The sequence below is a fragment of the Ranitomeya variabilis genome, chromosome 4 (genome assembly GCF_051348905.1).
Source record: "Ranitomeya variabilis isolate aRanVar5 chromosome 4, aRanVar5.hap1, whole genome shotgun sequence".
Classification (NCBI taxonomy): domain Eukaryota; kingdom Metazoa; phylum Chordata; class Amphibia; order Anura; family Dendrobatidae; genus Ranitomeya; species Ranitomeya variabilis.
In genome coordinates this window covers 656,307,771-656,334,652 of record NC_135235.1, presented here as the reverse complement: position 1 = coordinate 656,334,652, position 26,882 = coordinate 656,307,771, and the positions used below count along the sequence as shown (strand labels likewise).

Sequence of the window (26,882 nt, the reverse complement as noted above, 5' to 3'; positions counted from 1 at the left end):
CTGTTTCTCCAACACAGAGGCTCTCACAGGACATATATTGCATAGAATTAAATACACCACATTGGAAGAGGAACATGTGAATGTCCCGAGGACCTTATAGTCACCCACAAGATTCCCATTTGTTTCTCCCACTGAGAGCACTCTATATCTTTTTTTCTACTGGCTAACACGGTACCAAACCACTTTTTTTTGGTTTATGAACGTATCCTTAAACTGACAGGAGGCTTTCTCGATCTGACTTGTGGCACGGTGTAACAAGCTACCACAACTAGGTTATCCCAAGACCATTACTTGGCCTGGGATCGCCATGGCAACCATCAGGATTGCGCAATTTCTTTAAAAAATTCTGTGGAAGCATGGTTGAAAAGCAATGTCCGACTTTCATTTGTTCATTTTCATAGATTTTTTATTTATTATTACTTTTGTCAGATTCAAGTTATTTCTGTGACCATTGTGGGTTTTACTGTCAATTAAAAAAGGGGAACCAACAATTTTGACCATGTGTGTGACCAATTTTGACCATGCCTATGATCAGTACTGGTACCGACCGCAGTGGTTGCAGCACCTTAATGAGTCACAGCATTTTTGCGCAACTGGGAAGAACATTTAGCATTTTTTAAGCCACGCCAATATTGTTCCAGGCAGGGAGTCACTACACCCACTACTATGCCTGTTCATCAAATATAACTTATCATAGTATGTAATTCATGTCACTTTAGTGGTTGAACTTACTTCAGAAATGTACTCAGCTCCCCGATTTAAGTACATTTCTGGTGGCGGTGTGCTCCACTTAATGAATGAGGAGCACTGTACTCCAGCGAGCCTTTTCATTAAGACTAGTGTGCACAATGGAATTCTTCATGATTTGGCTCCTTCTGCTCACTTATGTTCTGTCCGGCTCTCTGTCTTGCTTCACCACATCCAGCCTCTCCATACTACAGTCACCATCAGTGCCCTGTTGCTCAATAAATTCCTGGTTACTAATTATGAGGTCATCAGGTCCTTAGGCAAAAATCAGGCATTTATAAAGCACGTTCCAAGAAGAGAGCGTGATGTCCACAACGGCCGCCAGTCTCCTTACTTGAACATAAATTTCTCAAATATGCTTTGCAAGCAGATTATTTTGGATCAAGAGACCGGCTGGTAGTTCATACGTTATGGAACGTACATGGACTGTGTTTCATAGACATCTAAATTCACTTTAAAAGGAATGGGCCCTTCTCCAAAAACTTTTGTGCAATAATTTAAAAAATGTAAAAGTATTATTGTTTTAATCTCCTGACAACATTTGACGTAAGTTTACATCATGAACGGGAAACAAGTCCCGGCTGTAACACCATAAAGCGGTGCTCACACTACCGTGGGCCATTTACCTTTTCAGTGCCGGGATCAGTAGCGATTGCAGCATTTAAAAAGCCAGAAGAGGGAGGGGGCTCCCTTCCAATCGGCACCCCACCCGTTGTCATTGCAAGGGCTCAATCGTTGCTACAGCATCTTGGCGTAAATAGGTAAAAAACAAAAAAGGGCTCAATTGTTGCTACGGCATCCTGGGGTAAATAGGTAAAAAACAAACACGTTTGGTATTGCCACGATCAGAACGACCTGATTTATAAAACTCTCACACTGTTCAACCCCTTCAGTCAACTTGGCTAAAAAACATAACAAATAATAAACATGGCAAAAAAAAAAAAAAAACATACGGCAAAATAAAAAAGTGGAATAAAAGTAAATAAAAAAGTCAAATGTAAACAAAAATTATATTGCTGAAAATGTCATCTTGTCCTATTGTGTAAAAGCAACATTAATTTATTTTAGTAATTTTACCACATCATGAACATTTAAAAAAAGCATTCCCTATTTGCCGTTTTTTCATGTCAAACCAAGGGTGTAGTTTATATTCTATTCTGTCCATGTCGCTACTTCTATGTAGGTAAAACAATCAGACTGCTGACTACGCGGTTTATTGAGCTATATCGCTCCATTAATACAGGCAAGGGATCGCTACGGCTTATTAAACATATTCAGGAAAAGCATAATGCTAATCCTGAATCTTTAAGTATTGCAGACATTGAGAAAATTGATTATCCACCACAAGGAGGTAATTATGACAAAATTCTATTGAGACAAGAAGCTCGCTGGATCTTAAGAGCTAAAGCACAAGGTCCACTTGGTTTGAATGACAGAATTGATCTTTCGTTTTTTCTATGAATATATTATAAGGATATGTTTAAATATACGGTACTTATGCTAATGATATATATTCTATTAACATTTGTACCCTGCATATGTTAGTAATCATGATAGGCTTTATATGTGTCAATGTTTATTGTAACCCTGTACAGCATGTTTTAATTTGTAAGGTCTTGACCCCTTTAAAGGAAATGACTTTTGTTTGATTACTTCACCTGGACCCAGAGAAGCCAGCAATCGCGAAATGGCCGTCGTCCTCTCCTCCCCCCGCATGTCTCACATGTCCTGTATGTCTAACTTTTGTCCATGGCACGCATGTGAATAAAGGACTACAGGATTTTTCTTCATGCTGGTGAGTGCTACACTTATTTCTTCATATTGTTCACTTGGACTTGCTCTGTATTCATGTAAGCACCAATACCAGCTGTTACTCTACCACAGAGTTTAGATTTATGTGGATCCAAGTATGACAAGTGGTGATTTGTGTACCCTAGTGCCATTCGCTTTTTTCTTTGCTTTTTTCATTCTGCCTCCCAAAAATCAGAATAGAAAGCGATAAAAAAAATTACGTGCCCGAAAATGGTACCAATAATATCGCCCACTCGTCCCACAAAAAACAAGCTATCACATGACTATGTTGGGAGAAAACTGGAAAAATTATAGCTCTCACAACATGGCGATGTAAAAACTCGTTTTTGCAAAAAAAGCGTCTTTTAATGTGTGACAGCTGCCAAACATATAAACCCGATATAAATCTGGCAGTGCTGTAATCACACCTACCCGAAGAATATTGTCATTTAATCACTTATGCCGAGGAACGGCGTAAAAAATAAATAAAAGCAATTCTTCACCTGCAGTTGATTTGTTCTTTCTGCCTCCCAAAGACCGCCTTAAGGCTTGGCTCATATTTATCCTGCACTCTACGCTGAGCACTTACACCGGAGTTTCTGTATAAATCTTTGAAATACGTGATTGAGACAGAACCTCCAGCAGAAGATTCCCTATAATGAGGCAGATGGAGACACTGTGGCTGCCGTCTGGCTGCCTATGATATGGCGGTGTCTGCATTTTTAAGCATGCATAAAAGCGTGGTTGACCACAGTTTTGTGCACCTGAACAGAGGTCAGATGGAGTCCAAAGTAACTCTGCTGCCTCATTATAGTGAATGGATCTCTTGAGGGTTTCATCTGAATCACGTCATTTCTAAATTTAGATGGAAAGCCAGATATAAGTGCTTAGTGTTGAGTGCTGTATAAATGTGATCCTAAATGTTATGTCAAATGCTCCCAACCAAAGCTTCAAATCAATCCACAAAAAAAGTAAGTCCACACTCAGGTCCCTCATACGTCAATGGAAATATAGGGGGCTTCCATGTTTCCACAAAGGCTCTGAGAAAGAAAAATGGCTCCCCTGCCACAGAAAACCAGAGAATTATGCGCTACCAAATCTAATTGCCCCCCCCTTCCGAGCCGCACAATGTGTCCAAACCACATTTAGTGTCCATATTTGCCATTTCTGTAGCAATGAGAGCCTGCCTAATTTAAGGGGGCCATGTCTCAAAACTTTTTGTGGCAAAAATATAATTATTTTTTCTTCACTGCTCAATGGTATAAAATACTGTGTCACACCTGTGGTGTCAATATGATGACTGGGTCATTTATGAGGGGGGTTCTGCTATTCTGGCACCTTAGGGGCTCTCCCAGTGGGTCATGGCATCTGCAAACCATAACAGTAAAATCTACACTACAATATGACGCTCCTCCCATTCTGAGCTTTGCACTGTGCCTGAAAAGTATTTCTCAATTACATGTAGAATATTGGCAGAGAAATTGAACAAGAGAACCATTTTTTTCTACAAGCCCTTATACAGTCATATGAAAAAGTTTGGGCACCCCTATTAATCTTAAGCTTAATGTTTTATAAAAATTGTTTTTTTTGCAACAGCTATTTTAGTTTCATATATCTAATAACTGTTGGACACAGTAATGTTTCTGCCTTGAAATGAGGTTTATTGTACTAACAGAAAATGTGCAATCTGCATTCAAACAAAATTTGACAGGTGCATAAGTATGGGCACCCTTATCATTTTCTTGTTTTAAATACTCCTACCTACTTTTTACTGACTTAATAAAGCATTTTTTTTGGTTTTGAAACCTCATTGAGCCTTGAACTTCATAGCTAGGTGTATGCAATCATGAGAAAAGCTACTTAAAGTGGCCACTTGCAAGTTGTTCTCCTGTTTGAATCTCCTCCGAAGAGTGGCATCATGGGCTCCTCAAAACAACTGTCAAATGATCTGAAAACAAAGATTATCCAACACAGTTGTTCAGGGGAAGGATACAAAAAGCTGTCTCAGAGATTTAACCTGTGAATTTCCACTGTGAGGAACATAGTAAGGAAATGGAAGAACACAGGTACAGTTCTTGTTAAGGCCAGAAGTAGCAGGCCAAGAAAAACATCAGAAAGGCAGAGAAGAAGAATGGTGAGATCAGTCAAGGACAATCCTCAGGCCACCTCCAGAGAGCTGCAGCATCAACTTGCTGCAGATGGTGTCATTGTGCATGCGTCCAAACAGGAGTTTTTCACCACATATGGGGTATCGGCATAGAAATTGCACAAAAAGTTTTATGGTCTATTGTCTGACTGGTAGAGAATGGCCAAACATGGTGGAGAACGGCCGAAGCTAATGGAGAACGGCCGAACCTGAGGGAGAACAGCCAAACCTCTCCCCTCTGTACCAGTCTGTCACTGTAAATTTGTTTACTGTTAACGATATCTATAACCCTGAATGTAACCCCTTCTCATGTACAGCACCATGGAATTAATGGTGCTATATAAATAAATAATAATAATAACCTGGCGGAGAATGGCCGAACCTAACGGAGAACGAGAACGGCCGAACCTGGAGGAGAATGGGTGAATCTGAGGGGAGTGTTGTCTGTTATCAGCCGACATAACTCTGGGCTCTTTCTGGGGATGATATGGCCATATTCACATGGAGCTGAAAGCCCACCCTAAGGAGAATGCTCAGCAATGGCTGCCTGAGGGGGAAGGACTGCATCAGAATATAGGGATTTTACCAAACATATGTGATTACCTGAGGGAGAACACACATTACATGGGGGCCAACACAGCCGGACCACCCGGTATTAGTACTGAAGGGGTTACTGCCCCTCCCAGTAATGGGGAATCTCCAGCACCTACCTCCACCTGCAGAGCCGCACACCACATATATGGCTGTTCTGTGCGCACAGGACCTGGGATGAGGTCACAGGAGGGGAGGAGTCAGGGGTCACATGATCAGGGGCCTCAGTGTATGCAGGACTCTGCTGTGCTGGTTGTCATGGTGCTGGATGAGGGGAAGTTTATGTGTGGGGTCAGGAAGGGTTTACAGGGTGGATGTAGCAGAGTCGCGTGTGTACGAGGTGTACGGAGCGGAGCCGTGTGTCTACGAGGTGTACGGAACGGGGCCGTGTGTGTGCGAGGTGTACGGAGCAGAGCCGTGTGTGTACTGGGTGAATGGAGAGGAGCCGTGTGTTTATGAGGTGTACGGAGCAGAGCCGTGTGTGTGAGAAGTGTACGGAGTAAAGACGTGTGTGTACGTGGTGCACGGAGCGGAGCCGCGTGTGTACAAGGTGTGCGAAGCGGAGCCGTGTGTATGAGGTGTACGGAGCAGAGCCGTGTATGTACGAGGTGTATGGAGCGGAGCCGCGTGTGTACCGAGCCGCGTGTGTATAAGGTTTACGGAGCAGAGACGTGCGTGGATGTATTATGTGGAGCGGAACCATGTGTGTACAAAGTGGAGCTTTGTGTACGCCGTATGTGGAGTGGAGCCGCATGTACAGTACAGACCAAAAGTTTGGACACACCTTCTCATTTAAAGATTTTTCTCTATTTTCATGACTATGAAAATTGTAAATTCACACTGAAGGCATCAAAACTATGAATTAACACATGTGGAATTATATACTTAAAGGGAACCTGTCACCACGTTTTTGGAAGATGGGATAAAAATAGCGTTAAATAGGGGCAGAGGTGGGCATTACATTAGTGTGTTTGTTATGCGTTTATTACCCACCTAAGTTGCCGAAATACCTTTGCAAAGTCTCCGTTTTCGCCTGTCAATCAGGCTGGTCTGGTCAAAAGGGCGTTGTCTTCCCCCAGATTTTGCGTAGTTTTCCGTTGGTGGCGTAGTGGTGTGCGCATGCCCAAGGTCCCGAATCCTCTGCCAGGGGATTTAAAAGAGCGCGCTGTTCGTTTTCATTGGTGATCGGTGGGCGCGGCCATCTTCCTTTGGCCGCGCGTGCGCAGAAGCGGCGCTCTGCTGGCCGCGGCTTCAGGAAAATGGCCGCCGCGATATCCATCTGCGCACGCGCGGCATCCCGCGGCCATTTTCCTGAAGCCGCGGCCAGCAGAGCGCCGCTTCTGCGCACGCGCGGCCAAAGGAAGATGGCCGCGCCCACCGATCACCAATGAAAACGAACAGCGCGCTCTTTTAAATCCCATGGCAGAGGATTCAGGACTTTGGGCATGCGCACACCACTACGCCACCAACGGAAAACTACGCAAAATCTGGGGGAAGACAAGACGCCCTTTTGACCAGACCAGCCTGATTGACAGGCGAAAACGGAGACTTTGCAAAGGTATTTCGGCAACTTAGGTGGGTAATAAACGCATAACAAACACACTAATGTAATGCCCACCTCTGCCCCTATTTAACGCTATTTTTATCCCATCTTCCAAAAACGTGGTGACAGGTTCCCTTTAACAAAAAGTGTGAAACAACTGAAAATATGTCTTATATTCTAGGTTCTTCAAAATAGCCACCTTTTGCTTTGATGATTGCTTTGCACACTCTTGGCATTCTCTTGATGAGCTTCAAGACGTATTCACCGGGAATGGTCTTCCAACAATCTTGAAGGAGTTCCCAGAGATGCTTAGCACTTGTTGGCCCTTTTGCCTTCACTCTGCTGTCCAGCTCACCCCAAACCATCTCGATTGGGTTCAGGTCTCCTTCTAGGTCAAATAGCCCTTACACAGCCTGGAGATGTGTTTGGGGTCATTGTCCTGTTGAAAAATAAGTGATGGCCCAACTAAACACAAACCGGATGGAATAGCATGCCGCTGCAAGATGCTGTGGTAGCCATGCTGGTTCAGTATGCCTTCAATTTTGAATAAATCCCCAACAGTGTCACCAGCAAAGCACCCCCACACTATCACACCTTCTCCTCCATGCTTCACGGTGGGAACCAGGCATGTAGAGTCCATCCGTTCACCTTTTCTGCATCACACAAAGACTCGGTGGTTGGAACCAAAGATCTAAGATTTGGACTCATCAGACCAAAGCACAGATTTCCACTGGTATAATGTCCATTCCTTATGTTCTTTAGCCCAAACAAGTCTCTTCTGCTTGTTGCCTGTCCTTAGCAGTGGTTTCCTAACAGCTATTTTACCATGAAGGCCTGCTGCACAAAGTCTCCTCTTAACAGTTGTTGTAGAGATGTGTCTGCTGCTAGAACTCTGTGTGGCATTGACCTGGTCTCTAGTCTGAGCTGCTGTTAACCTGCGATTTCTGTGGCTTATCCTCAGAAGCAGAGGTGACTCTTGGTCTTCCTTTCCTGGGGTGGTCCTCATGTGAGACAGTTTCTTTGTAGCGCTTGATGGTTTTTGCAACTGCACTTGGGGACACTTTCAAAGCTTTCCCAATTTTTCGGACTGACTGACTGACCTTCATTTCTTAAAGTATTGATGGCCACTCATTTTTCTTAGCTGCTTTTTTCTTGCCATAATACAAATTCTAACAGTCTATTCAGTAGGACTATCAGCTGTGTATCCACCAGACTGCTCAACACAACTGATGGTCCCAACCCCATTTATAAGGCAAGAAATCCCACTTATTAAACCTGACAGGGCACACCTGTGAAGTGAAAACCATTTCTGGTGACTACCTCTTGAAGCTCATCAAGAGAATACCAAGAGTGTGCAAAGCAGTCATCAAAGCAAAAGGTGGCTACTTTGAAGAACCTAGAATATAAGACATATTTTCAGTTGTTTCACACTTTTTGTTAAGTATATAATTCCACATGTGTTAATTCATAGTTTTGATGCCTTCAGTGTGAATTTAAAATTTTCATAGTCATGAAAATACAGAAAAATCTTTAAATGAGGAGGTGTGTCCAAACTTTTGGTCTGTACTGTACATACATTATTGTGTTTCCCCTTTCGGCACGCCCAATTTTCTTAATTACCATACAGATAAACCCTTTATTAACTAATATGTAACAATCATTTTCTTATTTATAACACTATGTTAATTACCAGCAGATACTACACCATTGAGGGTGCACACAGGGACAAGCACTGTGCAGGCAAGCAGACCCCATTAGACCCTAGTAACTGTTCGCCTACTTGACCGTGGAGGTAGGCATCATAATAGTCTACATGGTACCCGCTCTTCACGCCGGCAGTCCCTGGGAGCCCTAGCACCCCCCAGTGCTAACAGGTAATACAAGGTATATATACTGCTCAAAAAAATAAAGGGAACACTTAAACAACAGAATATAACTCCAAGTAAATCAAAATTCTGTGAAATCAAACTGTCCACTTAGGAAGCAACACTGTTTGACAATCAATTTCACATGCTGTTGTGCAAATGGAATAGACAACAGATGGAAATTATTGGCAATTATCAAGACACACTCATTAAAGGAGTGGTTCTGCAGGTGGGGACCACATCTCAGTACCAAAGCTTTCTGGCTGATGTTTTGGTCACTTTTGAATGTTGGTTGTGCTTTCACACTCGTGGTAGCATAATACGGACACTACAACCCACACAAGTGGCTCGGGTAGTGCAGCTCATCCAGGATGGCACATCAATGTGAGCTGTGGCAAGGTTTGCTGCATAGTGTCCAGAGGCTGGAGGCGCTACCAGGAGACAGGCCAGTACACAGGAGACATGGAGGGGGCCATAGGAGGGCAACAACCTCAGCCTTTGTGCAAAGAGGAACAGGAGGAGCACTGACAGAGCCTGCAAAATTACCTCCAGCAGGCTACAAATGTGCATGTGTCTGCACAAACAGTTAGAAACCGACTCCATGAGGGTGGTCTGAGTGCCCGAGGTACACAGATGGGGGTTGTGCTCACAGCCCAACACCGTGCAGGATGTTTGGCATTTGCCACAAAGCATCAAGATTGGCAAATTCGCCACTGGCGCCCTGTGCTATTCACAGATTAAAGCAGGTTCACGCTGAGCACATGTGACAGACGTGAGTCTGGAGACGCCGTGGAGAGCGATCTGCTGCCTGCAACATCCTTCAGCATGACCGGTTTGGCAGTGGGTCAGTAATGGTGTGGGGTTGCATTTCTTTGGAGGGCTGCACAGCCCTCCATGTGCTCACCAGAGGTAGCCTGACTGCCATTAGGTACCGAGATGAGATCCTCAGACCCCTTGTGAGACCATATGCTGGTGCGGTTGGCCCTGGGTTCCTCCTAATGCAGGACAATGCCAGACCTCATGTGGCTGGAGTGTGTCAGCAGTTCCTGGAAGATGAAGGCATTGAAGCTATGGACTGGCCCGCCCGTTCCCCAGACCTGAATCCGATTGCACACATCTGAGACATCATGTCTCGCACCACTCACCAATGTTGCATCACAGACTGTACAGGAGTTGGCGGCTGCTTTAGTCCAGGTCTGGGAGGAGATCCCTCAGGAGACCATCCGCCGCCCCATCAGGAGCATGCCCAGGCATTGTAGGGAGATCATACAGACACGTGGAAGCCACACACACTACTGAGCATCATTTCCTTGTCTTGAGGCATTTCCACTGAAGTTGGATCAGTCTGTAACTTCATTTTCCACTTTGATTTTTTAGCATCATTCCAACTGCAGACCTCCGTGGGATATTAGTTGTGATTTACGTTGATTATTTTTAGGTTTTATTGGTCTCAACACATTCCACTATGTAATGAATAAAGATTTACAACTGGAATATTTCATTCAGTGATATCTAGGATGTGGGATTTTAGCGTTTCCTTTATTTTTTTGAGCAGTGTATATACACCACACTACTGGGGAGCTCAAGTAACAAACTGGTGGCTATATGAGAAGCTTCCCAATGGGTAGTGTCAAAATTCAAATAAATCCTCCAGAATGCACATGACATATTGTAGATAAGGTGCACATAAGCATCAGCTACACAAATAACCAAAAAAATTAAATAGCCCACCATAACTGAAAGACCCCAGATAATAGTACTTATCTTCATGAAAAATTTCCTAACTTAATTCCCAAGGCCTTTGCAGTGCACAAGTGGCAGGAAAGGTCAAAGAGCCCCGGACGCATGCGCACTGCAGTACTTTACTCTGCCCTAGTCAGGGTAGAGAAGTACGCCTGCGCACGAGCGCGATGCTGGGGAGACTGTGTAGATGAAGCAGGGAGGCGTCATCCACATGAAGCAAGGAGGAGGACGGCATCAAAATAAAAGAGGCATCTGACCAAAACCGGTGACACCCCTAGGACCGGAACGCCCCGCAGGTGAGTATAATAAAAAGGTGTTTTTTCTTGTTACAGGCCAGATTGGGGGCAGATATACAGCATATTAGTATGCTATATATGAGAGCTGACAGGTTCCTTTTAGGGCTACAGCCACACATTTATCAACCAATGAGAATTTAACTCTTATGGCCCTCAAGGTAATTATGCAGTGTAAATCAACCTTGTATAGGCACCAGAAAGGGGAGAAATACCCCATGACATTTCTCATACTCATCTCAGGGGAACCATATAAAAATAAATAGAATGAAGATAAATGATAAGATTTATATTCACCTTCATAAACCCCTAGAGAAGATATATTATAGGGAAACTATCAAATTTTCCACTTATAAGTGCCCATATTCACCCTCACACACAAAAAAACTATCATATTAAGAGTGTTTTACACCTATATACCATGGATACGCCTATAGTTTATAGTTGGTCTTATATACCAAAAAGTGGTCCCACGAACCTATACATAGAGCTGGAATACATCCTATCCTAGGATCAAAAAGGTTTGTAGAAAAGTGGTCAAACAAAACTAGAGAAGCAGAGCTGTTCGTTGAGCCCACCTTGGCTCATGGACTCCAGACAAAATATCCACCTTGTTTTACTTTGGATTATTCTCCTATTCCATTCCCCCTGTCGAATGGACGGTGTCACGTCATAACACAAAATGTTATTGAGTCAAAATCACCTCCATGATTTGAATTCACATGGTGTGCCCATGGTGTGTCCCTTTTGTTTCTAATGTCCCCTAGATGTTCCCCAATTCGGGCACGTGCTTGTCTTTTTGTATTGCCTACATAGTCTTTAGGGCATGTGCAGGTGTAGAGGTAAACAATTCCTATGGGTTTGCAAAATGCTTGTTCCTATATGTCCTGTTTGTTGCACTACTGTTGAAATTTGAAAGGGAAATGTATCAACAGAAACTGCAATGCCCATATCTTAAAGGGAACCTGTCACCCCCAAAATGGAAGTTGAGCTAAGCCCACCGGCATCAGGGGCTTATCTACAGCATTCTGTAATGCTGTAGATAAGCCCCCGATGTAACCTGAAAGATGAGAAAAAGAGGTTAGATTATACTTACCTGGGCGGGCGGTCCGATCCGATGGGCGTCGCGGTCCGGGGCCTCCCATCTTCTTACGATCACATCCTCTTCTTGTCTTCCTGCCGCGGCTCCGGCACAGGTGTACTTTATCTGTCCTGTTGAGGGCAGAGCAAAGTACAGCAGTGCGCAGGCGCCGGGAAAGGTCAGAGAGGCCTGGAGCCTGCGCACTGCAGTACTTTGCTCTGCCCTCAACAGGACAGATAAAGTACACCTGTGCCGGAGCCGCGGCAGGAAGACAAGAAGAGGACATCATCGTAATAACATGGGAGGTCCCGCACCGGACCGCAACACCCATCGGACTGGACCAGCAGCGGGAACGCCCCTGGGTGAATATAATATAACCTCTTTTTCTCATCTTTCAGGATACATCGGGGGCTTATCTACAGTATTCCAGAATGCTGTAGATAAGCCCCTGATGCCGGTGGGCTTAGCTCAACTTCCATTTTGGGGGTGACAGGTTTCCTTTAACCCCTTGATGACCTTGGGATTTTCCATTTTTCCGTGTTCTTTTTTCGCTACCCTCCTTCCCCAAAGCCATAACTTTTTTAATTTTCCGTCAATTTGGCCATGTGAGGGCTTATTTTTTGCGGGATGAGTTGTACTTTTGAACGACATCATTGGTTTTACCATGTCGTGTACTAGAAAATGGGAAAAAAATTCCAAGTGCGGTGAAATTGCAAAAAAAGTGCAGTCCCACACTTGTTTTTTGTTTGGCTTTTTTGCTAGGTTCACTAAATGCTAAAACTGATCTGCCATTATGGTTCTCCAGGTCAGTACGAGACACCTAACATGACTAGGTTATTTTTTATCTAAGTGGTGAAAAAAAATTCCAAACTTTGATAAAAAAAAAATAAATTGCGCCATTTTCCGATACTCGTAGCGTCTCCATTTTTATGATCTGGGGTCTGTTGAGGGCTTATTTTTTGCGTGCTGAGCTGGCGTTTTTAATGATACCATTTCGGTGCAGATACGTTCTTTTGATCGCCCGTTATTGCATTTTAATGCAAGGTCACAGCGACCAAAAAAACGTAATTCTGGCGTTTCAAATTTTTTTCTCATTACGCCGTTTAGCGATCAGGTTAATGTTTTTTTTTAATTGATAGATTGGGCGATTCTGAACGCGGCGATACCAAATATGTGTAGGTTGATTATTTTTTTTATTGGTTTACTTTGAATGGGGCGAAAGGGGGGTGATTTAAACTTTTATATATATATTTTTTTTTTCACTTTTTTTTTTTTTACTTTTGCCATGCTTCAATAGCCTCCATGGGAGGCTAGAAGCTGGCACAACACGATCGGCTCTGCTACATAGCAGCGATCTGATGTTCGCTGCTATGTAGCAGAAATACAGGTGTGCTGTGAGCGCCGACCACAGGGTGGCGCTCACAGCTGCCGGGGATCTGTAACCATAGAGGTCTCAAGGACCTCTATGGTTACTATTCAGAAGCATCGCCGACCTCCAATCATGTGACGGGGGTCAGCGATGCGCTCATTTCCGCCCGGAAGCGCCGGTTAAATACCGCTGTCTGCTAGTTAATAGCGGCGGGATCTGAGCTCGGACGTACTATCCCGTCCGAGGTCAGAAAGGGGTTAAGGTACAGACTGATCAATTGTCCAGTCATGTTCCCTCTTTCTTAGGGGGAGTAAAGTGGCTATGCACGGCATGATCCTTAACAGACCTGCGTTTTTCTAAATGTTACGGAGAGTGGTGGGGATCCAATTACAGATATCGGGATCGAACCTTCGAATCCTCCAATGCCTGAGGATATCCATTACTGTGGTAGTTTGGTCGTCCTATCAGTCTTGAGATTGAATCAGATTTGGATTTTTTCCGTGACGTTAAAAATGATGATCTACTACTACCCAGGGCATTCCTATAGGCCAAATTCACAACCTCCCCCGGGTATCCCCTCTTACTAAATCTTTTTTGTTAGGTCGGCAGCTTTTGTGCAAAAGTCCATCAGGGTGGAACAATTTCTCCGTAGTCTTAAGAATTTTCCCTTGTGATCCTTTCCTTTAGGGGCATAGGGTGATAATTTTCCCACCTTAACAGACTATTCATTGCTATGGGCTTTAGAAATATTGATGTCCCCAGATCACCTTTCACTTCAATACAGATAGTCACATCAAGAAACGAAATCCTGTCACCCCCAAACTTAAATGCAAGACCGAGTTCGTTATTGTACAGGTGCTGAATGAAGGATTCAAAAGTTTGATCCCCCGACCAAAGGATGAGGATGTTATTACTGTAACGCCCCCAGAAGGATATGTAGGGCCACCATGTGTCATCCCCGTCCCTGAAGCCATTTGTATCTTCCCACTAACAACAGGAGCAGATTAAAAATAAATGGCAGTACAAGGGCTACCCACTGCCCCTGAGCTGGTGGTAGTACTTTACATTAAATAGGGAAAAATGACATCATAAAGCAAATTCAAGTAATTCCAACATGAAAGGAGTAGTGTGTCCCTCTAGAGCACAAATGTGAAACTCTGGCCCGCGGGCTAAGTCTGGTTCACAGGGTGTGTATATTTGGCCTGCGACGCCGGGCGGTCACCCCGATTATATTTGGCTCTCGCCACCAGGCAGATCTTCCACACAGATCCGCCAACCAGCATCACACTTTCAAATGTTTATGCCGGCAAGACTGAATAGGTATATTTTCTTTTGGACTGGTTTATGAGGCATGTTTTTATAAACCAGCTGAAGATTTAAATGAAAAACATTCCTTTTACTACTTAATTAAGCAGCCAATTGAGCTGATCTACCACAATATATGTACAAAACCTAAAAATATTATTATCTTTAACTAACATGAAAAACTAGAAATATACAACATTTAATAAACATTTTATTCAATCCCTAACCCCATTCTTTTTTATCAGTCAAAAAGTCCCGAAAAGCTCTATTTAGCATGGCCATTTTAAAACTGAAGGATTGTTTGAAGAACTCAGATCCTTGCCCGGAGACAGGGGCCCCTTAGGGAATGTTGGCCCTGAGCAATTGCCCAGTTTTTCCCTCCCTCCACCCTTCCCACTATGCTGACCCTGACTATGACATACCAGTTTCTCCACAGGGTCAGCACACGTCCATAAGAATAAGGTCTGACGTGCTCAGCGGAATCTGCTGATCTTATACACATCCTGTGGGATTATAAATTCTTTTTTGGCGTTATTACATTTGTATAATCATAATCAGCAGGTTTGGTCAGAGACACCAAATACTTTTTTATTATTGTAAGTAGAACTAACACTGGACACACATGGTAAAACTGTGGTAGGACGTATATTGTTTCTTGCACATAAACTGGTAACATTTAGATGGATTCAGACGAACCCTCCTACAAAAAGTTATTAACATAGTCGTTACTGCAGAACTCTATGAGAAAGTGATTTATTCTACAAGAAATGGCAGAACCAAAAATGAGAGAATCCGGGCCCGTGGCTGGATACTTCGGACCTGGCCTTCGGCATGTAAGAACGAGATGGGGTCATTGTCCCTGGAGCTTCTCTACTAGGTAAAATGAGACTCACTGACCTTGTTCATATAAAGAGAGTCCAAGTAAAATTGAAACTGCCTAAATATGAGGACCTTGTCTGATCTATAGGTCATTGTACAGAGAACTATGGAGATAGCACTATTCTTCTGTATAAACTATGTGATGTTGCTGTAGCCCTAAAATTTCCTGTACATAAGACCTCAGTAAAGATAATCCAGGTAAGAAACATTAGCGGCACTCAATAACAAATAAAGTGCTGACCTTTTATTTAAGCAGGAAATTACTAAGACAGGCAGATGAAAACCCAGTTAGCCAACGCTGGTAAGTGTGGACACAGGCTTTCCAAAGGCATTAAGAAAGCAAGACTTTATGCAAAATAGCGTTGGCAGACTAGGTTTTTGCATTCCCGATTTAGTAAATTCATGCTTCAATAAAAGATCAGCACTTTATTTGGTATTAGGTGACGCTATTTTTTCTTACCAGGATTACAACATTGTTCTATGAGCTGAGCACCACTACTTGTGTTTCCTTTTCTATCTGCCTTGGGGAGTGTTATAAAATCCTTGGATGGGTGTTTCCCACTTGATCCTACTGAGTATGTGTTATCTGGAGCTTGCCGTAACGGTGAGCATTACTCTTTTTTCCACTCTTCTAAGGTGGTACCTGGACAGGTTGTGGATAGGAGGTATGTGTTCCCGAGGTGCCAAGCCTCGGTGATGTAGGACCCGGAGAGGCAGGCTCCAGCACACATAGTGCTGACAGGTGTTTTAATGGGCACAATAATGGGTCCGGGTTTTACAAGCAACTGAAAGAGTTTGGTGGGATCTGTTGTGGATTCTGTTTTTGGGCTCCCTCTGGTGGTTACAGCTGGTACTGGGTGACTTTGGTGGGTTGCGGTCTCTGGTTTCCACCTGTCCATCAGAGGCTGGGTGTTTCCTATTTAACCTGGCTTTCCTGTCATTCCCTTGCCAGCTATCAATGTATCAGTGTGTCTCTGTTACCTTTGCTACCTGCTCCTAGGCCTTCAAGACAAGCTAAGTCTGGATTTCCCTGTTTCATGTTTGCTTTCATGTTTTTAGTCCAGCTTGCAGATATGTAATTCTCTGCTGCTGGTTGCTCTAGTGGGCTGAAATTACCACTCATGTACCATGAGTTGGCACATGAGTTAAAGTAATTTCAGGATGGTATTTTGAAGGGTTTTAAGCTGACCGCGCAGTTCACCTTTTGTATCCTCTGCTATCTAGCTTAAGCGGGCCTCATTTTGCTGAATCTGTTTTCATAACTACGTTTGTGCCTTCCTCTCATTTCACCGTCATTATATGTGGGGGGCTGCTATTTCTGTGGGAATATTTCTCTGGAGGCAAGATAGGTCTGTGATTCTTCTGATAGGGGTAGCTAGATCTCCGGCTGGCGCGAGACGTCTAGAGTCCCCCCAGGAACGTTCCCCGGCTGCTGTTAGTTGAGTGTTGAGGTTCAGGATCGCGGTCAGCTCAGGTTCCATCACCCTAGAGCTCGTCCTGTTTTTGCCCGTGTTATGTGTTTAATTCCCTGCCATTGGGAACATGACAGGGATCAGCTGCTCACTTACCTCCAGTCTGGGTCTTGGAGTGTCTAATTTAAGGCAGCTGGGGCTGTCTCACTTGGTCTGTGTGTATGCAAGGTGAGGAGGCCTTTCATGTGCTGCTCAGACCCAACTGGAACCTGTGAGGAAAAGACTAATATTTAAACGGGCGAGTCCATGTGTTATATGGACTGGCCATTTTCTATTTTTGCTCTGTTATACTTTTTTTGTACCTGGAAGAGGCTGCTTTATGTTGTTACAAACAGAAAAACTGACCCGCACATCCAAACTGGTGTGAATAGGTGCTAGCTTATACAACAATTCTAAGAAAAAACAAAGCAGCACTCTGGAATGTTAAGAATAGTAAATCTTGGACTAAAAAGCCTACAGTTTGGATGTGCTTCTAGGCTTTTTAGTCCAATAGAGGTGTCTTATCAGGACAGAAACTTCTAGCAGATCAATGGGCAGAGGTCCTAGCGCCATACTTGATGGGGTAACCCAGGAGGCCTACTATGACTTGGCTTTGCAAGACGCCAAGGAATATAGTAAGCTTACAAATGAAATTTTGGCATACTTGTGGATGACAATCACTGACAGGGCACAGCGGGTCCACCGCTGGGTATATCACAGGGACAAATCCCCTTGCTCCCAAATAACTACTGCACCTGGTCCAAAAGTGGTTGCAGCCAGAGTCCATCTACTCCTGCACATATGGTAGAGCGAGTGGTGATGAACCGGTTCATGCATTCCCTTCTGAGGCCAATACAGACTTTGGTCCCCCAGGGTGATCCCAGGAAGACCGATGAACTGGTCCACTAGACAGGTATCAGTGGGTCGAGGGTTCCTTTGGAAAGCAGCCCACTCCATACTGGGGGTCCCAACAGGGGGTGGAGGCCCAAAGAACTGTGGGCATTCAAGATCCAAAGGGGTGGGAGAAGTAATGTTGAAGGTCACTGCTGGTGACATTATATGCTAAAAATGTCACAGCCCAGGCTATATAGCCGCCCATTGCTCCCTGAACTCTGAGCTAATGGACTGCAGCATATGCCAGTGTTGCTCCTATTTTGCCTTCCACGCCTGCAGCGCTGTTCCTCAACCTGGTGAAGGCCCTCAGGCATGCTTAGTGTCTGTAAACTGTGTGCGAATGACTGGACTGTTAGACTCAGGAAGTTTGGTGACCCTGATAAGGGCCACACTTCTTCATCGGCTGATCCCTGGGAAGGTGGTGGGCGTCCAGTGTATCCATGGGGACACTAAGAACTATTCTGTGGCCTGGGTGGATGTTAGCATGTACTGTGGCATCGTATTTCAGGAAGTGGTGAGACCACACCCTATAGAAGCGTGGTGGTGCATGTTGCCCACATGCAAGAAAGGATTGCCAACTAGATGCCCATTTTAAAGGAGTACCTCCTCAAGACACAGGAAGCACAGGCCATGGTGTATAATGGGTCAGCCAAAGTGAGACAGTTCAACCCAGGGGATCAATTACTTGTGTTGGTGAAGAGCAAGTTCCTGGCCAAGTGGCAAGGCCCCTATAAGGTAGTAGAGAAAGTTGGTCAAGTCATCTTTAAAATCCACCAACCAGGGAAGAAGAAGCCCTATCAGGTTCACCATGTCAGCCTAATTAAACCGTGACAGGACAGAGAACCAGTGGAACCTCCTTGTCTGGTTGCCAAGTCTGAAGTCAGTATGGAAGATGATAACGTGGCATACAACTGGTCTTTCTCACAAAAACAGCAATGTCAGGAGCTTTAGCAGCGGAATAAAGACCAGCCGAGAAGTGATCTCGAAAGAAGTGAAGTGGATGCGAATTCTTGGAGTCACTGAAGAGTCCAAGATTGGCTGGTCCAGTCCCATAGTCTTGTTACAAAGCTAGGTGGGGAGTGGCGGTTCTGTAATGACTACAGGAAGAGCAATGAGGTCTCGAAGTTTGACACCTACCCAATGCCCGGGGTACATGAACTGATTGAAATGCTAGGGACAGCCAGGTACATTACCACCCTTGGCCTCATGAAAGGGTATTGGCAAATTCCCATGTCACAAGATGAAAAGGATAAGACTGCCTTTTCAACACCAGACTGTTGTTTCCAGTACACAAGGATGCCATTTGGGTCGCAAGGAGCTCAGGCTAACTTCCAGAGAGCCATGGACCAGATCCTAGCTTCCCAAAAGAAGTGTGCAGTAGCCTAACAGGATTACATAATGATCTACAACCAGAATTGGGGAAATCTGAGCAAATTTCAGGTGATACTTTATGCTCTACAGAAGTAGGGTGTTCCATAAACCCGAAGAAATGTACAATCAGCATGGCGGAAGCTAAATACATAGTCTATGCCATTGGTAGGGGTGACATAAAGCCCCAAATAAAGTTGACATGATCCAGAATGGAAAATGACCTCTCTCAAAGAAGCAGGTCAGGTTGTTTGTGGATTACTACTGATGGTTTATCCCTAATTTCACCATGATAGCCACCCCTTTGACGGGCCTCCTTAGAGGAACAAAGTCAGCTATGGCTAAGTGGTCTCCAGAAGCTGAGACGACCTTCAAGGAACTGAAGCTAGCGCTATGTAAACATTTAGTGCTGAGGAGTTTATGGTCCAGACAGACATGTGAGATGTCAGGTTGGGCGCCGTCTTATATCAAGAAGTGAACGGTAAAGAGCACACCATAATGTATCTAAGTTGGAAGCTGTGATCCTGCGAGAAGAATTACTTCATAGTGAAGACGGAATGTTTGGCCATCAAGTGGGCATTGGAAACTCTAAAGTACTACCTCTTAGGCAGGAAATTCAGGCTAGTGTCGAACCATGCCCCACTGAGGTGGATGAGGGAGAAGAGGAGGAACAGTGCCCGAGTTACAAAATGATTCCTAGCACTCCAGGAAGTTAGCGTCCATGTAGAGCATAGGCCCGGGAAACTGTATGGCAATGCAGATGCTCGGTTGAGGGTCCACTGTCTGATGGCGGAAGGTGCCAAGGCCCCCGGCTTTGGGCAAAGGGGGTATGTAAGGTGACAGCTGGACAGCTCATGGATAGGAGGTACGAGTCACTGATGTGCCAAACCTCGGTGATGTATGATCTAATTTCTATGTGACATCCCTCTGGATGTGCGAAAATGCTCAAGCCACGGCCAACTCTGCAAGAAGAGCATTGTAGATGGAATAAGCATTTCAGGCCTAAGATCTCTTTGGTAGGAAATACTTAAATTTTTAGGTGAAAATAAAGGTTCCTTTTTTCCACAACCTTCAAGTTTTTCAGTCTCGAAGGAGAAACTACCCCAGATTTCAAAAGAAGTATTGAGGGAAAAAGCAATATAGACCGAAACTGAAGTGATTGCTACAAGAAACAAATCATAAATCTTCAGTTTTCATATTGGGAATTTGCTACCGTAGGAGGAAGATTATCCAGGTTTTTATTCCAGCATCGTCTCCTAATTTCTCGTATCTCTGGGTCTTATTAGTTATAGGCCACGTTAGGTATTTGGTCATTATTTTACATCAATATTTGTAAGACAAAATCAGGAGTGGGTGAAAAAATGCAGAGGTGGTGCATGTGTTTCTGTTATACTTTCCCTCTGATTGTTCCACTCCTGATTTTGGCTTACAAACACTGATGTAAAATACTTACCAAATGCTGAATGTGTGAATGTGGCCTTAAACAGTATATTCTCTGGAACCAAAATCATTTACACCCAATAGTTTTCTGTGGAATAAGAGCAAAGAAGTGATAGTCTGGCATCTGATACAAAACTTCCCTCCAAACAGGGTCCTTAAACAAGTCCCAGTCCACAAAGAAGGGTCGGGGATTTACTCTCCAGTTTTTCCAGTCCCCAAACCAGAGTAAAAAAATTGCATCTGGCTAATAGATCTTATATCTCTGAAGGGTTTTCTGGAAAAGAAAAAATTCAAGACGGAGATCATTCATTCTTCAGAAGGAAGACTTCCCGTCAACCATAGATCTTCAGAAGTCGTATCTATACATTAAGATTTTACCAGCCCATGACAAATTTCTTAGATTTGCCGTTCAAGTGAGATAAAAAATAATCCAGTTAACCTGTCTTCCATTTGGTCTTGCAGCAACTCCAATAGTTTTCACCAAGGTCTCAGTAGTTCTTGCAGCAGCCCTGAGATTGAGGGAATATATGTAGTTCCATATCTAGATGACTGGTTAGTCACCCAAGGAGGTGTTATTGGGTCACCTTTTGGTAACCCTACAGTTACTCAGATCCCATGGGTTTCTAATCAATCTAACTAAGTCCCATCTCTTGCCCTTTAAAGTACAGAAATTGCTGGAGTTTATCATCAATTCACACCTTCCTTCAATCAGGTTCTATGACGAGAGAATCCACAAGCTACAGTCTAGTGTGAGGCATCTTATTGACAGCTCTTACATCACCATCCGATGAGCAATGAGTGTCCTAGGAACTCCAACTTCCATGAAAAAGGTAGTGCCTTGGGCTTGGGTGCATTACTGTCTTCTACAGCAAGAGCTTTTAAGAAATTGGAACAAGAGCCTAACTTCACGAAATTCTAAGATGATTCTTCTGACAGTCACCAAAAAGGATCTTCATTGGTGGTTATCTCCAAGCAGCTTGTGAAGGGCAAGTCTCTGACGCTTCATCAAGCGGTAACTCTCACATCGGATGCATCAAGCTCAAGTTGAGATGCCCATAACAGCAACAGTTGGGTCCAAGAAGTCTGGTCGAGCAAGGAGTCCCATTTATTACCCAACTTGAAAAAGATAAGAGCAATATGGTGTGCCATTTTCAGTCCATTCTATTCCAACACGTGGTGTTAGTTCGTTCCGACAATTTGGCTTCTGTTTATTACAGCAACAAGCAAGGGGGAACCAAAAGTCTGTCCTTGATGACGGAATGTCAGCAACTTTTCAACTGGGCAGAAAGAAATCTTCTAAGTTTTTTAGCCGTTCATATTCAAGGAATGTCCAAAGTCAGTGCAGACTGGCTGAGTTGCAACAGGATTCATAGGGAGAGTGGAGTCTGAACCATTTTCCTCCAGATCACTTAAAAGATGGGTTCCCAAATCTGGACGTAATGTCTACAAGCCAGAATGCGTAAACTCACGAATTTTTCCCTCTCTCTGTCCGCTCAGTAATCTGTGAAAGATGAACGGTCTCTTTTCACAGCTCCTACCAGACCTATTGATACAACATAACAATTATTCAGATCCTGCCAGATTACAGTACATCTGATGGCATGGAGATTGACCAAGAAGATCTAGTGGCGCAGGGTCTCTTGGTTCAAGTTATTGTAAACCTTTTCTGCCACAAGAAGACCAACTGCAAGTAAGGTCTATTCCAGAAAATTGAAAATCTATTCTGTTCTTCAAAGCAGCTGGATCAGAAAAAGCTAGTTGCCATTCTGCAGTTTTTCCAAACAGGATTTGAAGCTTAACATACTAAATCTTAATTATTTTCAGTCAGTGCCTGTCTGAATTGTTCATTTTCAGATCACCACCTCATATGCACATTCTTCAGAGAGTTCAAAAACCTCAGACCTTCATTTCTAGGTCCGGTGCCCTCATTGGATCTAGCCCTGTTGCTGAGAGTCTTGCAGGAATATCCTTTTGAGCCAGAAGATCTGTCATCTATGAAAAGTTTGTCATTGAAGCTGGTAGCTGATAAAATCACTAAGCTTCTTCTCAAGTCATATTGCCCTCAGGCAATACCAGGTTTTATTCCCAAAGTCAATAAAGCCCAAAACATCAATCAGGAAGTGATTCTGCCAATCATTTTCCTAATTCATTTGGGGAGGAGCAACAGCGTTTACATTTGTTAGAGGTCTTGAGAATCCTCCTCCTTTACCTTCAGAAGTCTCAAGTTTTCAGAAAGGATGAAAACCTATTTGTGCAGTTCAGAGGTCAAAACCACTGCTCTAGAGCTATCTCGGCTTCTTGGGCAGAATTGGATCATGTTCCACTAGAATATTTGTAGAGCAGCCACCTGGTCTTTGTGAAGCAGTACAGATTAGATATCTCTGCTACAGTGGGTTCAGCCTTTGGCAAACGAGTGCGGCAGAAGGCAGTTGTTTTTTTTTTTAACTGCTTTTCAAATCACATTATGTGCTGCTGTAGGACGACAAGGAAAGTCTAAAATTTGCTCACCTGAAATTTTCGTTTCCTGGAGTTCGTAGGTAGCTCAAACTTCCCTACCCTTTATTAAACACATTAAATACATGGTACATACAATGCAAATATATATACATTCCTCTTTGGGCTGGAGTGGGGGAGCGGTCAGTTTGACGTCATTAATTATTTTATTGCTTATTAACCCATTTTCTGTTCCAGCCAGGGGTAAAGTATTAATCCATTAGGTGCTGCCTACAGAAACCAGGAAGCAAAAATGGTAGGTTTGCAAATTTTAGACTTTTTGGGGGGAAGGGGGTTGGGGGGTGTGAAGAAAATCTCAATGCTCTATAATAAATGTATAAAAATATTTAATGCTAATGTTATATTGCTTGTTAGCTAAGAGGGAATTACATTATTGGGAACTACATATATTTTAATTCTAATGTAAGTTCTAACTTGCTTTTCCATTCTCATTTACTTATATGTTGTTACTTTGACTGTGTTATATTTTTACAAACTGTACAAGAAAATACATATAGTTTCTCCCCTGTGTGAGTTCTCTGATGGCTAACTAAATATGATTTTTGTTTAAAACATTTCCCACATTCTGAACATGAAAAAAGTTTCTCCCCTGTGTGAGTTTTCTGGTGTCTAACCAGATGTGATTTAACTGTAAAACATTTCCCACATTCGGAACATGAAAAAGGTTTCTCCCCTGTATGAGTTCTCTGATGGGTAACTAAAACTGATTTTTGATTAAAACATTTTCCACATTCTGAACATGAAAATGGTTTCTCTCCTGTATGAGTTCTCTGATGGGTAACTAAAATTGATTTCTGATTAAAACATTTCCCACATTCTGAACATGAATATGGCTTCTCCCCTGTGTGAACTCTCTCATGTCTAACAAGCTTTGATTTCTGGTTAAAATATTTCCCACACTGAGAACAAGAAAACCTCTCCTTTGTGTGAATTTTTTTAGAAGACATTTTGGGGAAAAAATAATTTCTATTTTCTGCACTTAATAATGGCTTCTTTGCTGTAAGAGCAGTTTGATTTTTAATGAGTTTTTTATGACTTTTATTTTTCGTGATGGTGTGTGATGAATCAGAAGATAGGATGTGTTTAAAAGGATCAGATGACAGATCTTTGCTGTGAAGGGATGATGATATATCTTGAATAATGGCATTAGCTTCAGTTATATCTTGTGTGATCTCAGGGTCATCTAATTGAAAAATCGCAGATGTCACTTGTCCCTGTGATCTGGTAGAGTTATCTGCAAAGAATAAAGATTATTTTTTAATAAAATATCCTTAAAAAATATATTTGCATAATTGTAAGTTATGTAGACAAAACCAGCATAATGTTTGACCCTGTTTGTTCATTCTGCCTCCCAGAATGCTGTTAAAAAGTCCTAAATCCTCTCAGATCCCAAAAAGAGGAATTCGACCTACTGGTAATCTGATTTCCTTGAGACATTAAAAGGCTGCTCCAACCTCCACCCTCCAGTGTTCTTCAAAATTACCACAGAAGGATGGATGCAAATGGTCTACATGAACTAATGGAAACTCATCTGCAAGATAAAACATAAGAGAGTTGAAATAATGGTGCTATCTCGAGGGACTACCTGGAAATAGAATTGCAGTACGTCCCTCTGGACAATACCAAGAAGCAATATTAAAGATATATTCACCGGAAGGGGTGGGGACGGGATAGAGAAGCGCTAAAGGACCATAGTCCGGGGTAAGCACTAGCCTAGATACTGTAACTGAACTGTACGATTAGAAAAAAATATAGACAAAAGAATCAATTTATCAAGCACTTCAAAACCTATGACGTGCATCTCCAGATCCATAACCAGGAACAATATGCCTGGTCCTGGTTTTCAATCCATAACTAAACCCTGGGTATAGACCACCTTTCCATGGCACAATGAGTTTTGTAGCACAGAGGCCCTGGATTGCCGAAAGCCTAATCCAATAACCTAAATAGGAACAATATGCCTGCTTTTAAATCCATAATAACCCGGAACAGCAAAGCCCTGATGAAACAATTTGATTATAAACATTCGATCCTAAAGATAGATTATAGTAGTGAGTGTCTGATATATATATACACAACCCCTGGCAAAAATTATGGAATCACCGGCCTTGGAGGGTGTTCATTCAGTTGTTTAATTTTGTAGAAAAAAAAGCAGATCACAGACATGGCACAAAACAAAAGTCATGTCAAATGGCAACTTTCTGGCTTTAAGAAACACTAAAAGAAATCAAGAACAAAAAATGTGGTAGTCAGTAATGGTAATTTTTTTTAGCCAAGCATATGGAAAAAATTATGGAATCACTCAAATCTGAGGAAAAAAATTATGGAATCACCCTGTAAATTTTCATACCCAAAAATAACACCTGCATCAAATTAGATCTGCTCGTTAGTCTGCATCTAAAAAGGAGTGATCACACCTTGGAGAGCTGATGCACCAAGTGGACTGACATGAATCATGGCTACAACACGAGAGATGTCAATTGAAACAAAGGAGAGGATTATCAAACTCTTAAAAGAGGGTAAATCGTCACTCAATATTGCAAAAGATGTTTGTTGTTCAGTCAGCTGTGTCTAAAATCTGGACCAAATACAAACAACATGGGAAGGTTGTTAAAGGCAAACATACTGGTAGACCAAGGAAGACATCAAAGCGCCAAGACCAGAAACTTAAAGCAATATGTCTCCAAAACAGGAAATGCACAACAAAGCAAATGAGGAACCTTGGACCTTGGTCCAACTGAGAGAGCTCTTAGATCAAACCTTTCCCACAAAAGACAGACTGCATAACCAAAGCTGGACTATATCCCCAAGACAATGGGTTTCAAATTGCACCTATACATGGAGACTTGTACATATATATATATATATATATATATATAGATGTACATATACATCTTTTTTTTTTCTTTGTAAATGGGACGGGTTATCAAACTTGGGCTCACTTAACTTGGAAAAACAATTGTCTAAAGGCATTTCCACTACAAATGTGCAAATATGAGGGAACAGCAAGAATTATTCCCAATGATCTTTTACGCCTAGTCTGCAACAGCAACAGGGGGGCCACACTCTCTGTAGAAGGAAGGAGATATCTTTCCAATCACAGATGACTCTATACTGCCAGAGCAAGGAGACTATGGATTCTCTACTCTAACATGATGATGTAATGTTTGATTCCCAACAAAGTCCAATATAATATTACAGGTTATGGGCACTAGATTCTGTGGTGGAATGTTGTTCCCGAAACTAGTCTGATTGATGTATGTGGATTCAGGAAGGATCTCTTCCCCTAACATGGGAAAATTAGAATCTGCCTGATGGGGTTTTAACTCCTCTCCCTGAATCCATAATATGTCATATTCTAAGATGAACTTGACAGAGCTATGTTTCCCTTCAACCATAAACGACTAAATAGAATATAAAGTTTAGCAATTAAGGGTCGACTCCATCAGAATGAGGCAAATTAATCTATATCCATGTCCAGAAGCACAAGGCACCCACCTACCGGAGTTGAGGATAGAGGCACTTGGTGTGCCCCGAGGAGTGAGGCTAGAGACAAAAAGCCAGAGGCCTGAAGCTCAGACACAAGTTTTACAAGGCAGAAAGGCAGAAAGCTGGAGGCTCGGAGGCCAAAGGTTTATGAGCCCTGAAAAATACGAGACCCAAGCACAGAGATACGAGGTCCAATCCCGGAGGGACAAGGCCCAATCCCAGAGGTCAGAGGCTCAAAGCTAAAGACTAGAGGCCTGGAGGCAAGAGGTGTATGAGGCTCTGAGTCACGAGGCACAAGGCGTACTTGCTGAGAGGCATGAGGCCAGAGTCATGGTCAGACTCATATTTATGAGAGTAATCCTGTGAATTCTGG

The 26,882-nt window shown here is 43.1% G+C and overlaps 2 protein-coding genes across 3 annotated transcripts in view; both read right to left on the bottom strand.

Annotated features, from left to right (window-relative positions):
- LOC143768177 (uncharacterized) overlaps nt 1-26,882 on the bottom strand; it is a 381,688-nt gene that overhangs the window by 219,668 nt on the left and 135,138 nt on the right. The window lies entirely within an intron of this gene.
- The window catches only part of LOC143767500 (gastrula zinc finger protein XlCGF66.1-like), a 39,115-nt gene continuing 28,991 nt past the window's right edge, over nt 16,759-26,882 (bottom strand). For both annotated transcript variants that reach the window (XM_077255893.1, XM_077255892.1), the window contains one exon: nt 16,759-24,254. In XM_077255893.1, the coding sequence (XP_077112008.1) occupies nt 23,467-24,254 (788 nt within the window). In that variant the 3' untranslated portion in view covers nt 16,759-23,466. The remainder of the gene's footprint in view (nt 24,255-26,882) is intronic.